The sequence below is a fragment of the Jaculus jaculus genome, chromosome 1, assembly GCF_020740685.1.
Source record: "Jaculus jaculus isolate mJacJac1 chromosome 1, mJacJac1.mat.Y.cur, whole genome shotgun sequence".
In the NCBI taxonomy this organism is placed as follows: Eukaryota; Metazoa; Chordata; class Mammalia; order Rodentia; family Dipodidae; genus Jaculus; species Jaculus jaculus.
The window spans coordinates 115,712,670-115,728,316 of NC_059102.1; the positions used below are offsets into that span (position 1 = coordinate 115,712,670).

Below are 15,647 nucleotides of genomic sequence, written 5' to 3' on the forward strand. Positions count from 1 at the left end.
AGCTCACCCGACCCCGCCCCAGCCTGCGCCCAATAGTCCACTGCCGCCTGTCCAGAGAACCGAGCGGCGTCTCCCCGCCCACTGCCTGCCCCGCGCTCCGAAACGCGCCATGCTGGCCCTGCGCAGCCGCCTGACCCGAGCGCTGGCCCCGCGGACGCTCGCGCCTCAGGTACTGGCGGCGGTGGCGCGCGCAGACCTCGTTGGAGAGGGGCGGGATGCGCGTCCTGCCTGGGGAGGGGCGGGGCTCCGCGGGCGCGCGTCCTGCCTGGGGAGGGGCGGGGCTCCGCGGGCGCGCGTCCTGCCTGGGGAGGGGCGGGGCTCCGCGGGCGCGCGTCCTGCCTGGGGAGGGGCGGGGCTCCGCGGGCGCGCGTCCTGCCTGGGGAGGGGCGGGGCTCCGCGGGCGCGCGTCCTGCCTGGGGAGGGGCGGGGCTCCGCGGGCGCGCGTCCTGTCGGGGAGGGGCGGGGCTCCGCGGGCGCGCGTCCTGTATGCGGAGGGGCGGGGCTCCGCGGGTGAGCGTCCAGTGTTGGGGAGGGGCGGGGCTCCGCGGGCGTGCGCAACCTGTGGTGAGCGGGTGCTGTGGAGGAGTGGGGCTCTGCTGTTCGCGCGGTTGGTACTGGAGGCGGAAGGGCTTGGGAGATCTACGCATACGCCCTCTTGCTCCTATCCCCATCCCCGATGCTCTTTTAGAAATGTTCCTTTCAGATTCCTGGGATTGTAGCATATGGGGTTCCCTGCTGGTCTGTTCACTGCCTTGCCTCGGGTTTATGGACTGGCCCTTGCAGTCTTGCCTCCAGCATCGTTGCTAGTGAAACTTGTTTGAGGTTTTTTGAGCCACCTCCCCTTGGGAAGGTGGGAGGAGGAAGAGGTCCTTTTGCTGCCTAGACCCAAAATGGAACATGGGGACATTTTGCGTTGAGGCTCAACAGTAGGTTAGGTTCTAGGTGTGGGAGGACCCTGCCTAGCAGCCCTGGGCTCCAGGGGTTCTTCCCTAAGCTGGGAATCCAGCCATCACTTTTGGTTAGGGCATATTGTATGAGTGGGGCTCACATGTTTTCTTTCCCAAGTTTATAGGCTTTTACTTCTCTCCAAGATGAGGAAGTGCACTAGTCCAGACTAGAGACAGACTTTCTAGTAGATACCAGAGTCCAGTGGTCACTCAACCTAACTGTTCCCAAACAGACTGCCATCATTCTCTTAGTGGAGCTCTACAAGGAGAATGACCGTGCCCTAGAAACATTTTTCACTTTTTAAGAACTTACAAAGACTTCTATAAATAAGCATTTTCATTATGCCTGCCAAAAGATCTGCATATAGAATTTGCCAGGTTCTTTCAGAGGCATAACTCTAGTAGATATCCTACTGACTAAAACAAATGGAAACTGAACTTCAAGATTCCTGGTTGAAGTTTTAGAGAGATTATTATTAAAACCTCAGAGCTTGGTCATCAGCATTTTGTCATGAAAAAGTGATTAAAGGTGAGCCCCTGCTAGGGAGGAGTATTTCAGTATATTCAGTGTAAAAGTACACACTCAGTGTCTTTATTGGTAGTTATTTTTATTGACATATCTATGTAAACATGACTATGGAGAGTTATAGAAGAAATAGAAAACCCTATTATTAACCTATTATCTTCTATTTTAGGTTTAAATTTCATTATAACAAAACACGATTAACTCTTTCCTCAAATACATAAATTTCCCTTATCTTTCTACAGGTATGTTCATCTTTTGCTACAGGTCCTAGACAAAACGATGGAACATTCTATGAATTTCGTACCTATTTTCTTAAGCCCTCAAAGATGAATGAGTTTCTGGAAAACTTTACAAAAAATGTTCATCTTCGGACAGCTCACTCTGAATTAGTTGGATACTGGAGTGTGGAATTCGGTGGCAGAATGAACAAAGTGTTTCATATTTGGAAATATGGTATGAATCATTTGTTTATTGCTGGGTGCTCATTGTTAGATGACACATGAGACTAACTTCTATCTGTATTACTGCTCATGCACACAGATTAAATAAAACTTTTTATGAGCAGTACAGTACCAAAACCAAATAAATTTAGTGATCACTCCTTTCAGTGGTCCATTTCTGTTGAACTCTGAAGTTATCATTAGTGGGAACAGATACTAAATCTAATATGGTAAACTAAACTGTTTCTCACAAAGTTGTTGAATGGCTTATTAGAGAAATGGTTTGTACAAAGTTAAAAATAGTGCTTGCAAAAGTGTAAATAGGTTGAGATAAACTAAAAGAGGTAACTTTTATTGGTTAAAGCTGGATATCACCATTTTAGTGGAAGTAATTTATATTTTTAGGGCCTAAAATTAAATGGAGGGTAAGAGGGGCAGACAATTAACTTTCAATCCTCCTTGTTATTGTTGTTGGTTCTTGAGGTACAGTCTCCTTTAGCCCAGGATAGCCTGGAACTCATCATCTCAGACTGACCACAAGCTCACAGGGATCCTCCTACTTCTGCCTTCTGAGTGCTGGAATTAAAGGCATGTGCCACCATACCCAGCTTAATCCTCCTTCAACTCTCTCAAATTTAATGATTCTATGATAAAGACCATTTGTGTTTCATTTCTGCATTCCAAAGTTTTTTATTAGATATGAACATATGTGAACAACACATGTTGATATCATCCTTTCCCTCCTCCTTGCCCCTTTTCTGAAGAGGCCTTCCTCATTGGGGATGCAGGTCAACCCCATGGAGATTGTGGGTCATACATTATGGGAGCAGCAGCCAGTTATAGGGAGAGACAATGTCTCTGTGCAAAGTGTCCCAACTTGTGTATCTAACAATCTTTCCACCACCTCTTCCGCAAAATTCTCTGAGCCATGCTGGGTGTATTTTAAGACTACTTATGGGTACTTAGGAGCCTCTGGATCTCTGGTTTGGTAAGTATTGTGCACTCCAAAGTTTTGAGGAATTCCCTGTCATGCTACCCAAGTGAGGGAAAGGAAATGGAATCAGAGTTCTGTCCTTATTGAAGATGGCTTACCGTTGAAGAAGGAGAACAAGCTATAAGAATCCTCACAATGTCTGTTACTCCTGTATCTAGTTTTAACAGTGCATATCAGTACCTAGGATGCCCAAAGAACTCTTAGTAATTTCATTTAGGGTTGACCTGGTGTCCTAGACAGCTTTAGGTCACTGAAATGAACTTTCAGATGAGGCACAGATATGGAAGAAGGGATTTATGAAGCTTAAAGGTCAAGGGGAAGTTCCATAATGGCAGAAGCTGGCCTGCTTTCAGAGGTCCAAGCAGAGAGAAAAAAAGCCACAAGCCAAAAACCTGAAAGCCACAGCATATAGCACATTTCAGGAACTCCTGGTGGAACTCAATTTTGCATATCTTTAGACTGGAATCTCAAATCCACCACCACACCTTAGTGCTAGACTATAAGATCCACCCAGTGACGCCTCCTCCACCTAGGCACCTGCAGATCTAAATTATAAACTATGATAAAATTCCGAATATATTAGGAGCCATTCATTTAAACTACCATACCCATCAATGTCTAAATTAATATTCATTAAATTATCTAATATAAAACTATTCTTTACTAAAAATCAACATATTTTGGGTTTTTCCATGTTGTAATAGGACAAGACCAATTAAAATATAATCTATGCTTCAGATGTGGCATAAGTTAAGTCATGGCCCATTAAAAAAATTAATGAAATCTTGATTTGCTGCATTTAAGTATTTAGATAGGTGTCATTCTTTATCCTCACCCTAAGCCATATGAAATTCTCATCATTTGAGTTGTGAGATCTAGTAATGATAACTGTGTCTATCTACACACACACACACACACACACACACACACATATATGGACTTAGTATTGTATATATATAATATATATATTCTACATATATATACAATATTATGTCCATATATACATATCTATATGTATATATATGTATATATGGACTTAGTATTATATATATGGAGTAAGTATTATATATATGCGTGCATACACACACACACACACACACATATATACATATATATATATATACATATACATATATATATGTACACTCATATGTATACACTCAGTAGAAAAATAATTGCTGTGGAGCTTTTCTCTTTTTCTTGAAAAGCTACTTGCTCAAAGTTGAGTGACTTACCAAGTACATTTTAATTTCACTTATATTAAAACTTATTTAAGATATACCTGACTTGACCACATGCTATCACTGCCAAAGGAAAAAAGAAAAATAACCTTTCTCTAAACTGGCACTTTCAGTTAAATGCCTAAGTTGAATAATAAGAATAGTCAATATATATTGAATACTATGTGCTAAATACCCACCTAAGCCCTCTTCATGTATTAACTCATTTAATTCTCATAACAATCCTAGAGGTTGATGTCACATTATTTCTGTATATCACAGACTAAGAAATGGCACATGCCTTTAATCCCAGCTCTTGGGAGGCTGAGGTAGGAGTAACACTATGAGTTCCAGGTTAGCCCTGAACTAGAGTAAGACCCTACCTTGAAAACTAGGTGGGAGGGAGGAGGGGAAAATATTTTTGGGTCGAGGGAGATGGCTTGGAGGTTAAAGGCACTTACTTGCCAAGCCTGTGGCCTGGGTTCAATTCCAAGTATCTGTGTAAAGTGAGATGCACCAAATGCCACATGTGTCTAGATTTAGTTTGAATCAGCAAGAAGTCCTGGCAGGACAATATGCTCTGTCTCTCTCTCTCTCTGTCAAATAAATATTCTTAAAAAGATATAGAACATAGAAACATGCAATAACTTCATTCTCATAGTTACCTGTGAAGTGGTAAAGCCTGTGAAACTCTGATTATGATATTACATTAGTTGTGTACATTCCCTGTCCTCTGGAGACCATGACCAATTTGAGTCAGATTCACATCTCTTCTTGCAGTCTCTGGAGGCAAGATAACATGTTCCTGTGCACTGTGGATAAATGGTGACTGCTTAGGATGAATCCAGAGAAGCACAGGTGATTTAAAATACAAAGTTTTTATTTTTCTCAATTATATCTCCCATAGATAATTTTGCTCATCGAACTGCAGTTCGCAAAGCCTTGGCTAAAGATAAGGAATGGCAAGAAAAATTCCTCATTCCAAATCTGGCTCTCATTGATAAACAGGAGAGTGAGATTACTTACTTGGTACCGTGGTGCCAACTAGAAAAGCCTCCCAAAGAAGGTGGGTCTTCCTCCTTAGCCTCTGTGAGCTTGGGAGGGGGGGGGCTAAAATACTAAAGATCTTAAGCTATAAAGAGCAATGTACCAATGGAAAACAACAGTCATAAAACTAGTCCTTTGTTGTAGATGGGAACATGCTATGATTATTATTGAGATAAAAACTGAAATTGAAGCTCATAGTTTATCTGAAAAAAGTAAAATTAAGATTTTTGTTTGTTTGTTTGTTTGTTTGTTTGTTTGTTTGAGGTCAGGCTAACCTGGAATTCACTGTGTAATCTCAGGGTGGCCTTGAACTCAGGGCGATCCTCCTACCTCTGCCTCCAGAGTGCTGGGATTAAAGGTGTGCGCCACCACGCCTGGCCTGTAAGGTATCTTAAGTTACAAGAACTTTGGAAAGTCTGTGCTTAGCTCTCAGCACTGTCTAAAAATAGTTGACTTCTCTGTCTGACCAAACTCTTGATCCTTTCTCTGTGTTTTCTTCATCATTCTTTTGTATGTTTTCTTTTGTCTGATCTGCTTAACACCCTTCTCTGTAGCTGCCTAATATTTCTAACTATAGGTTAAAAAGCTTTTCAAGTGGTACTTGGCTATTTAATAACAATAAGACCCTTTTGCTTGAAGGGAGATTTTTTTTTTCTTTCAAAATCTCAGATACGACTTTAGGTCAAAGGTTTTCTTGCTACTCCTATTAGGATAGAGTCCTATAGGAGGAAATTGCACAAAGTAAAAATATCTCCTCCCAAAATTAAAAAGAGGGAAATGTATGCAATCATAAGATACATCTTTATTAATTTATCTTCATCTAGACTAACTAGCAGAAGATTTTATTTAATGAATTCTCAGTACCTGTGGTATTGACCAAGTTCACAGATTAAAAATACCTATAAAGGGGGCTGGGGAAATAGCTTAGCCTGAGAAGTCTAAGGACTCCAGTTCAATTCCCCAAGACCCATGTAAGCCAGATGCACAAGGGGCACATGCATCTGTAGTTTTTTTGCAGTGGCTGGAGGCCCTGGTGTGCTCATTCTGTCTTTCTCCTCCTCTCTTTCTCTCTCTCTATCTTTCCCAAATAAATAACGAAAATATTTTAAATTTTTTTTAAATACTTACATAATAGTTTATATATAGGTATTATTCTTTTTTTTTTCTTCTTTACTAAGCTTAACAACTAAACCTTAAATATGGTCAAGAACTTTCTAAGTATTGGAGAGATGGCTTAGCAGTTAAGACACTTGATGGCAAAGTCCAAGGACCTAGGTTTGATTCTCCAAAACCCACTTAAGCCATATGTACATGGTAGCACATGTGTCTAGAGTTCATTTTCAGTGGCTAAAGGCCTTGGCATGCCCATTCTCTCTGTCTCATAAATGAATAAGTAAATAAAGTTAAAAAAGGAACTTTCTAAGCATAAAAGAAGGAAAAATAATGCAAAGAATTAATAAATATAACTAATAGACCCCTATATTGGATGGTCCTTTAAATATGTGTCCATATATTCACCTCCCACAGTCAAAGAAGGATAATTAATATGAATATCTTCTGCAAGATAATTATTTTTCTCTCCATTCTAGGAGTCTATGAATTGGCCACTTTTCGGATGAAACCTGGGGGCCCAGCTCTGTGGGGTGATGCATTTAAAAGGGCAATTAATGCCCATGTTGGTCTTGGCTACACTAAGCTGGTTGGTGTTTTCCACACAGAATATGGAGCACTCAACCGAGGTACAGTTGTTGTGTGACGTTGTCATACATGTTGGTGATCTTCTGTTTGCTGGTTCAGTTTTCCCTCTTGAATTGTGATGTCTTTATTTTGTTTGCAATTTTTTTTATAAAGTTTATATAATTATAAGATGTGCAAACACTGGTTTATGTCTTATTCCTTTTGGAATGGTTATACCTTCTGGAGCCTATTTCAAATGAATCTCTGTTAGGAAACTAGAAGAATCTTTAAGAATATATTATTCTTTTCATCTTTTTTCTTATGATACACTTTTCTTGATTTGGCTTTCTGAAATAACATTACTTGGGTTAGCGAGATTCTGTGTGAATGAAAATGTAATGTACATTTTATAAATGGTAAAACATAAGCAAAGCCCGATAAAAATATTACTCATTTCTCATTACGACAAGAAAACACTTATGCATATATAAATGCAAAAAAATATAAAGAACAAGGTGGTATTAGATATAAAAAGGCTAAAAACAATGTAGGTATGTTTTAAGAATAGTTTTACAATATCAGATAGATAGTTGTGTGCAAGTGTGTATATGTGTATGTGCAGATGCATGTACCTGTGTAGACAGCCTTGAGTGTTGTTCTTCTCAAGTGCCATCCACTTTTTTTAAATAGTGTCTCTCACTGGCTTCAAGGTCATCACATAGGCTAGACTGGTTGGTGAGTGAGTCCCAGGGATACACCTGCTTTCACCTCCCTGGCACCAGGATTATAGGTGTGTAGTACCACAGCTGGCTTTTGATTTGGGCATCCAAGTCAGCTCCTCATGCTTGCCAAACAAATGCTTTATGGACTGAGCCATTTCCCCTGCCTGACATTAACTATTAAGTAAAATCTGTATGGAGCATTTAGGTCGTAAAGTTGAAAGTAATAGTGACAAGAATTTCATCAAGGTTTTTTGTGCAAAACTCTTGAGAATATGCATAAAATTTATCTAGGGGGATAAACGTTTAAGAATGGTTAGTAGGGGCTGGGAAAATACCTACGTGGATAAAATGCTTGCCTCATAAACATTTAGATCCTGAGTTTAATTCCCACAATTCACATAAAAATGCCAGGCATGGTGTACATGCATGTAACCTCAGTCCTGGGGAGATGAATTCTGGGGGCTTGCTGGCCCATCAGTCTAGCCTGGTGCATTCCAGGCCATGGGGAGACCCTGTCTCAACAAAGCTGGACTGTGTTCCTAGGTATAACACTCAAAGTGGTTTTACAACCATCACACACACTCACCCCACATGTGCATACACACACATGAACAGACACACAGTGACACACATACAAGTGAATACTTAATAAAATATTTCAAAGATCCATTGCATCCAATGGCTTCCTCAGTTACTTTATTCGAATATTTTTTAAAGAGACCTCTGACCTTACCCACTCAAAGCCAAGCTCCTGATATTTAGAAATTCAACTCCTAGCCATATATCCAAACAAAATAATTAGATTATACAAAAAATACATATCTTCAAGTTGGAAAATAGATGAAGAAGAAGAATGTAAAACATATTAAATTTCTACCTAACACTAAAAAGTAAAATGCATCAGATTCAATGTGAAAATACAAAATCACAGTTATTAACATCAATGAGCTCATATAATATATATAGTTAAATTTATTTCTGAACACAAAAGTAAATACAGCAACTATTAAGAGTGAAAAATACCAATATGATGATTTCATTATGTGAAGCCTTAAGCTTTCTGCATACCCAAAATTACCATAAATGAAAATTTAAAGCACAAAGAAAACTGCAAACATGCCAAAGTGGATGTTCAGATGGCTCCAATATATGTCGTATTTTTATTGTCTTTGTTCATATTAATTCTAGGAAACATTATGGATGTGTGTGTGTGTAGATTTAGTTGTACAGGAAAGAAATTGGGAAGGAGGAATGGAGAGTGTAGTTCAGCAGTCAAAGCAGTTGCTTACAAGGCTTGGCACCTTGGGTTCAATTCCCTATCACCCACATAAAGTCAGACACAAAACTTGTTGCATGCAACTGTCATTCTTTTCCAGTGGTAAGAGACCCTGGCACACCCATACACAAACACATACCTGTGCAAGCAAATAAATAAAAATATTTTTAAATTTTTTGAAAGGATATATATTCACATTTAACTAGTAAAATTAAAATTATTTTTTAGTCTATCTTAATTTCCTAGGCTAGACAGGTATAATTTTTATTATAAAAATTACTAAAATATGTGCTCACAAATTGAACTGTTTTCATTCTCACCATGGTAGGAAAACAATAATTATGCAGAGTATAAGTTGGTACATATGATCTGGTAGAACAGTGTATAGTATATATACCACATATGCATATATAAAAAGCTGTGCTGCTTAATTCACTCTATCTAATTTTAGGAGTTACTATTAAGGAAATAATCTGAATCTACATTGCCTGTATTTGAATGCCAACTCCATCACATAATAACCTTGTGACATTGTGATATATTACTTAACCTCACAATGACATAGTAGCTTTTTACCCATGGGATTATGGTAAAAATAACCTATCATCTACATTAGTAAGAGAACCAAATAGATTAATAAATGATCAACCATACCTGCTACAGAGTTACCATACAATAAATGTTATCCCTAATTGTCATCAGCTTGATTATAGGGGTGGGTGTGGGTGCTGCTCTGAAGTAGTACATATAAGCTTTACTTTCAATAAGGAAACACTGGAATCAGCACGAGGGGACTCTGTAATAACTATACTTCTAATACATAAGTAGGAACGTACAATTATACATATCACATTTTATATAAACATATACACTATGTGGACATAAATGTATACAAATATAACTAAGTACATATTTAAATTTGGAAAAACACATCAAAAAGAACAATGATTATTCTAGAATGGTAAGATGATAAATGATTCTTCTTTTTCTCCTTATATTTTCTAAGATTAATTACAGCTAGGGTAGTAAATTTTAATTATAAAATAAATAATTTTATATAAGACATATATGTCCGTGTTTCATAGGATACTACAATATTGGGAATAGTCTAAACCAACGATAAGGGATTAGAGAAAAAGGTATTACATAGACAAGAAGAAATCTATATAGCCATTAAAAATAATATTAACATCATATAGTACCTCATGAATATGTAGAATATCTTTTTGAGTACTTAGAATAAATTTAATTGATAAACTTAATATTCTTAACATAAAAAGTCATATTGTTTACTTTAATTGTTAGTAAAACATAATATATAGTAAGTCCCTAATTTGGTTTACACACCTTATAAAAGTATACTGCCTTAGCAGAGGTTTCACTAGTTAAGATAACACTAACTCTTTTCTTTATCTAATTTTTCACAGTAGGCACAATGTGTTATAATTTTATTATTAACAAAAATTCAGTAGGAAGCCATGAAACATGTATTTAATTATTGTGCTTTTAGCTACCTTACTGTACTTCCCTTTCTTAGCCTTCTGTTTCCAGTTTATTTAATTTATATGTATGTTTTTTTTCCCAAATCTGTGTTCCCTTGTTTAAAAACTAACATTGAAAAGCTATCATAGTGTTTGGATGTGGTTCAGTGGTAAAGTACTTGCCTATCATTCATTTATAAGGCCCTAGATTCCATGTCCAGCAACACACACACACACACATACACACACTCACTCACATGCAGACCTACTAGCCAAAACTAACCATAACATCTGATGTACTTCTGCAGTGCATGTTCTTTGGTGGAATGAGAGTGCAGACAGTCGTGCAGCTGGGAGACATCAGTCTCATGAGGATCCGAGAGTTGTGGCTGCTGGTAAGCTATTTCACTAGGCATGGGTTAACTTTAGAATGAATTTGAAACAGTCGCTAACTTTACATCTCTAATAATATGTTTTTCCAGTTCGGGAAAGTGTCAACTATCTAGAAACTCAGGAGAATATGCTTCTGATTCCAGCATCATTTTCACCACTGAAGTAGTTTCTACTGATATATCAAGCATTTTGTTAACTGATGTAAGATGTGTCTGCTAATGGTGCTTTAAATTCTCTCAAGAGAACTATTCATTTATTTGAAGGAGGGGTAAGTTGATTCACTGTGTCCTTTTTAAAGCCATCTCTATAATTGCTACCACATCAGGAAATAAATAAATAAATGAATAAAAACAAATATTTGTAAAAAAAATCAGAATTAAAGATGTTTTTGATTATTTTGGTACTTGAAGAACTCCTACCATAAAAGTCTGAGTGTCCTGGTTCTACTGTGATCTTTACAGAGTGGCCATGACAACCTGTAGTGAGTAGTCCTTTTCTGGACTTTGTGGCAGAGGCTCTTGGGTTTTGAGAGGTCCCAGTGTTCACCGTCTGCATCATGGCTGCCTCCTCCTCTCCTGACGATCCCCTTGAGTGGCTTTCATGAGATCATAGGAAAGTATGTTTGTGAAAAAAATATGATTCATAAGAAAAATATCTTGAAAACCTAAGACAGTTAATTTAGAAGAAAAAACATTATATACAAATTCTGACCAAACCATTCTTCTATCTAGAAAAACAGCTATATGAACTTTTCTAGATTAAAAATCAACAACTTTGGGTCATTTAGGTTTCTAATGCATACATTATGTATGGCAAACATACAGAAGAAAATTAGTTTCTGCTTTCAAGTTTTTACTGTTACAGGACATGTCATTTAATCCCCCACTGATATCTTTGTTATGAGGTAAGTTTTGCTATTTCATATATTGAGTAAATGGTAGCTCAGGAATTTGTTCTAAGTTAAATGACATAATGCTAATTAAATGCTAGAGATTTATTTGTGTGTATGTGTACTCATGCACATGCATGTGCGCACACGCACACATGCACACACGCACACACACACACTAAGGATGAAATTTATGAGGGTTCTGGGGACAGTACTTGGATTGCAGACTTATAAAGCAAATACCTTTAAACACTGAGCCATCTCCCCAGGTCAAGTGTTCTTTTTTTTTTTTTTTAAGTTAGATATCACTTAAAATTGTCTTTTTTAAATCTGCAAAGTATTATTAGTTATTAATTTGATAAATATTTACTGAGCATCTATGTCAGACACTATTCAGGACCTGGGAATACTATGTTAAGGAAAACAGCATTTCTGCTCTGAAGAATGTGTATATCAGTGAAGGACAGTGGATGCATGGACAAGTAAACCTGCTGTTAGACAGCAGCACATGCACTGAAGAATGTAGAATATGGCAGTGGATAACTATGGGAGAAGTCGGGAACAGCCCCGCCCGTCTGAGGAGCGACGTCTAAGTCAGATCTGCACTGCTTGTGCAGGAGCACCACTGGGAGGTCGGTGGTGAGAGCATTTTTGAAAGAAAGAACATCTAATACAAAAGCCCACCTGTGAAAAACGTTAAGGGGAAAACAGAATTCTAATGCCTCCAGCGTAGTTAGCATGGAGAATATTAGTAGGAGATGGAATTACAGGTGGCAGGGGCCAATTTTCTTGGAGTCTTGCCAGCCTTAACACAATATTTGGATTTTATTTATGCTGCCATGAGGAGCTATGGAGTTTTCAACAGAGTAGTCGTATAATCTAACCTCTTTTCGAAAGTGTGGAATTGTGTGGAAACAGAGCACTAGAGAGAGTAAGAGAAAACAGTTGATTGGACCAGACTGCTAGCAACACACAGGGAGAAAGGGAAGCATGTGGCCTCTACTTCAGTGCTGACAGTAAGTATGTAAGGGATGAGAGAAAAATCAATCAAGTTTGATATGGCTTCTAGTTTGTGAGCTGAAGTAGGTAAATGATTTGTTATAAATGGTGACACATCTGCTGGGGCCAAGGAAACATTTCAGAGCAAGTGTTAATGTACTGCTCTTACTGCTAGCCTGATAACCAGCTCCAGGGTAATGGTGACAGACACAGAGATTAAACCAAAGCAGAAATCCAGAGGCTACAAAGAGCTCAACACTAAACCAGACTACCAATAGGCTTGCCATGGCTCAGGGAACACTGCAGAAGAGGGGGCAAAAGATCATAAGAGCTACAAAGTGTGTTGGAATACTCTGAGGCATGGTCTCTCCACTATCCCACAAGGACTAATTGGGCTTTCATGACTCCACAGTGAATACCATAACCCCATTGAGGAGGGTCCCAGGGAAAACAGGAGCAGGGTTGAAGAGATAAGTGTATCACCTATTACAACATATATAAAATAAAATAAAAATTTAAGAATATAGGTGGTAGTCATTGAGTCTGGAGCTCATAGAGAATAATAAACTTTTTTAAATTTGAAATTATTTTAGAATTTATTAGCTTACAAAGAGCTGATTTCATTATGGTGTAGTCATACAATTTTTTTGTTTCCCTTCACTCCTCCTTCTGCCTTTCCCTTACACTCCCAACTTAGCCTCTTTCTGCCTTCCTCCTCTTTTTAAAAAGATTTGTTTTTCTTTATTTGTATGTAAGCATGTAGATAGGGTTTCTTGACACTGCAAAGGATACCATATATAAGAAATGAGTTAAATTTTGCTCATGATTTTGGAGGCTGAAAGTCTGAAGCCTCATTGAAATCTCTAGAGAAAGTCTTGGCAGATGGCATTGTTGTGTGAGCATGTGTAAGAGGTAGAGGTCACATAGGAAGACAGAAATCTAAAAAGATCCAGATTTGTACCTTTTTATAATGACTCACTGTTAATAAGGGTGACATGAACTACCTCCATATACTTACATATTTGTTTGAATACTTGGTCCCCAGCTGGTGGCATTGTTTTGGGAGGTTGTGAAGACATGGGTACTAGGTGGCAGATGTAGACCATTACACAATTCTGTAGCAAAATGTTAAACTATTTGTGGTGATTTTAATGTAAAATGTCCTCCATACTCTCATGTATTTAAATACTTAATCCCCAGGTGGTAGCACTGTTTCAGAAAGCTGTAGGAACTTTAGGAGGAGCCTGGCTGGAAGAAATATGCCACTGGGATGGGCCTTGAGATGTTACAGCCCAATCCTTCTTGCTGATCTTTCTCTTCTTCTACTTCCTGCCTTCCTGCTGATATGAAGGTGTGATGCCAGCTGTCTGCTCCTGCCATGCTTTCACTGTCAGGATGAACACTTCCTCTCAAAACTGTAAGCTGAAACAAACCCTCTTTTTCCATAAGCTGCTTCTGATTGGGTGTTTTGTTCCAGCAATGATAAAGTAACTGATACACTATTTCTGTAGCATTTAGAATTAACTTTTAACATTTTTGCTGTTTTAATTGCTAATTTTTTGCTTATTAATCACACAGAGATGGCTTGGTATGCTTTGAATTCTGCCTGGTGAGTACTGAGAAGGTACATATATGTAAGCTTCTACTGCCTTCCTTTCTGAATATCTCATATTGCATCATAGTCCAGTTGACTCTAGAATACATGGAGCCTGATGAGTTTCTATTTTCCAAATTTCCCTTGAAAAGCTAATTCATAATTTCTTCTTTTATAGTCATAACTGTTACATAAATGTAAAATAATATAGTTATATATAAAACATTCAAGAAGATCTATAATATCAAAAACATAGTCTTGGACAATAATAGCATCAAGTGAACCAGAAATTAATGATGGTTCAAGGGCTGGAGAGATGGCTCAGAGGGAAAAGGCACTTGCCTGTAAAGCTTAACAACCCAAGTTCCACTCCCCAGTACTCACGTAAAGCCAGGTGCACAAAGTGGTACATGCATCTGGAGTTTATTTGCAGCATGTCTGTCTGTCTCTCTCTCTCTTTCTATCTCCCCTTCTTCCTCTGTGCCAGGCAAGGAGGTGCATGCCTTTAATCCCAGCACTGGGGAGGCAAAGGCAGGAGGATCACTGTGAGTTCAAGACCAGCCTGAGACTACTTAGTGAGTTCCAGATCAGTCTGGGCTAGAGAGAGAGAGACCCTACCTCAAAAACAAACAAAAAACTCCAAAACAACAAAGATGGCTGACGGAAAATCCTAGAACATCATTGGCAGTACTAAGGAACCTCTGCTTCTGTGGTAAACAGCATGCTATTTTCAGCGAATAACTTACCACGTACCATAAAGTCAGCACAAAATCATGGCATGTCTACACTATAGCAATATAGTAAGAGCTCCAGAAGAAAGAATAGAAATATGTATCACATTTAAAAAATATCAAAATGGAAGTGGAAGCTTTTTATTAGGGTGAGGATTTCTATAATCATAAAGATCTCTGTCATAAATATATCAATATCTTTGCTTGTTATCCAAGGTAAAGTTACAATTAGTAAAAATTAATTATCAATGAATATTTGTTTTCATTGTATACACCAATAAATCAACTCTAGATTAGATTATTTTCCAATTCAGACTAACCTGATAATTATACAAATGCTATAATTAAGAAAGATGACCACATGGTATTGTACTTTTCCAAAAATAAAGAAATATCCTTCATCTAATTGTCTTTATTAATCCCACTTGATATCACAAAGTAAACATTGTTAGAGAAGAATATTTGTAAACCTCAGAACACATCAAACATAATGATAAATAGATAATGTAAGTAACTAAAGTATTTCCAGGTAAGGAAACACAAAATCATGATCTGAATATATGAATATGGTAATAGCATCCAGTTTTCAAAATACAGAAAATATTCTGAAACAAACAAAATGTGAAGATCACAAAGTGGTGACAACTATTTGTAATATCTTCTACTAGATGTCTCATGACAATGGAAAATGAACATACAGAAATCAGTCAA

At 38.1% G+C, this 15,647-nt stretch overlaps 1 protein-coding gene across 1 annotated transcript; it reads left to right on the forward strand.

Moving 5' to 3' along the window:
• The first annotated feature begins 55 nt into the window (after positions 1-55).
• LOC101610613 (protein NipSnap homolog 3A) lies at positions 56-11,099 on the forward strand. Its single transcript, XM_004656976.2, has 6 exons — positions 56-169; positions 1,716-1,926; positions 5,035-5,193; positions 6,764-6,913; positions 10,639-10,725; positions 10,813-11,099. The coding sequence occupies exons 1-6, from the start codon at positions 110-112 to the stop codon at positions 10,887-10,889; spliced, it is 744 nt and encodes a 247-aa protein (XP_004657033.1). The 5' UTR covers positions 56-109; the 3' UTR covers positions 10,890-11,099.
• The last annotated feature ends 4,548 nt before the right edge of the window (positions 11,100-15,647 follow it).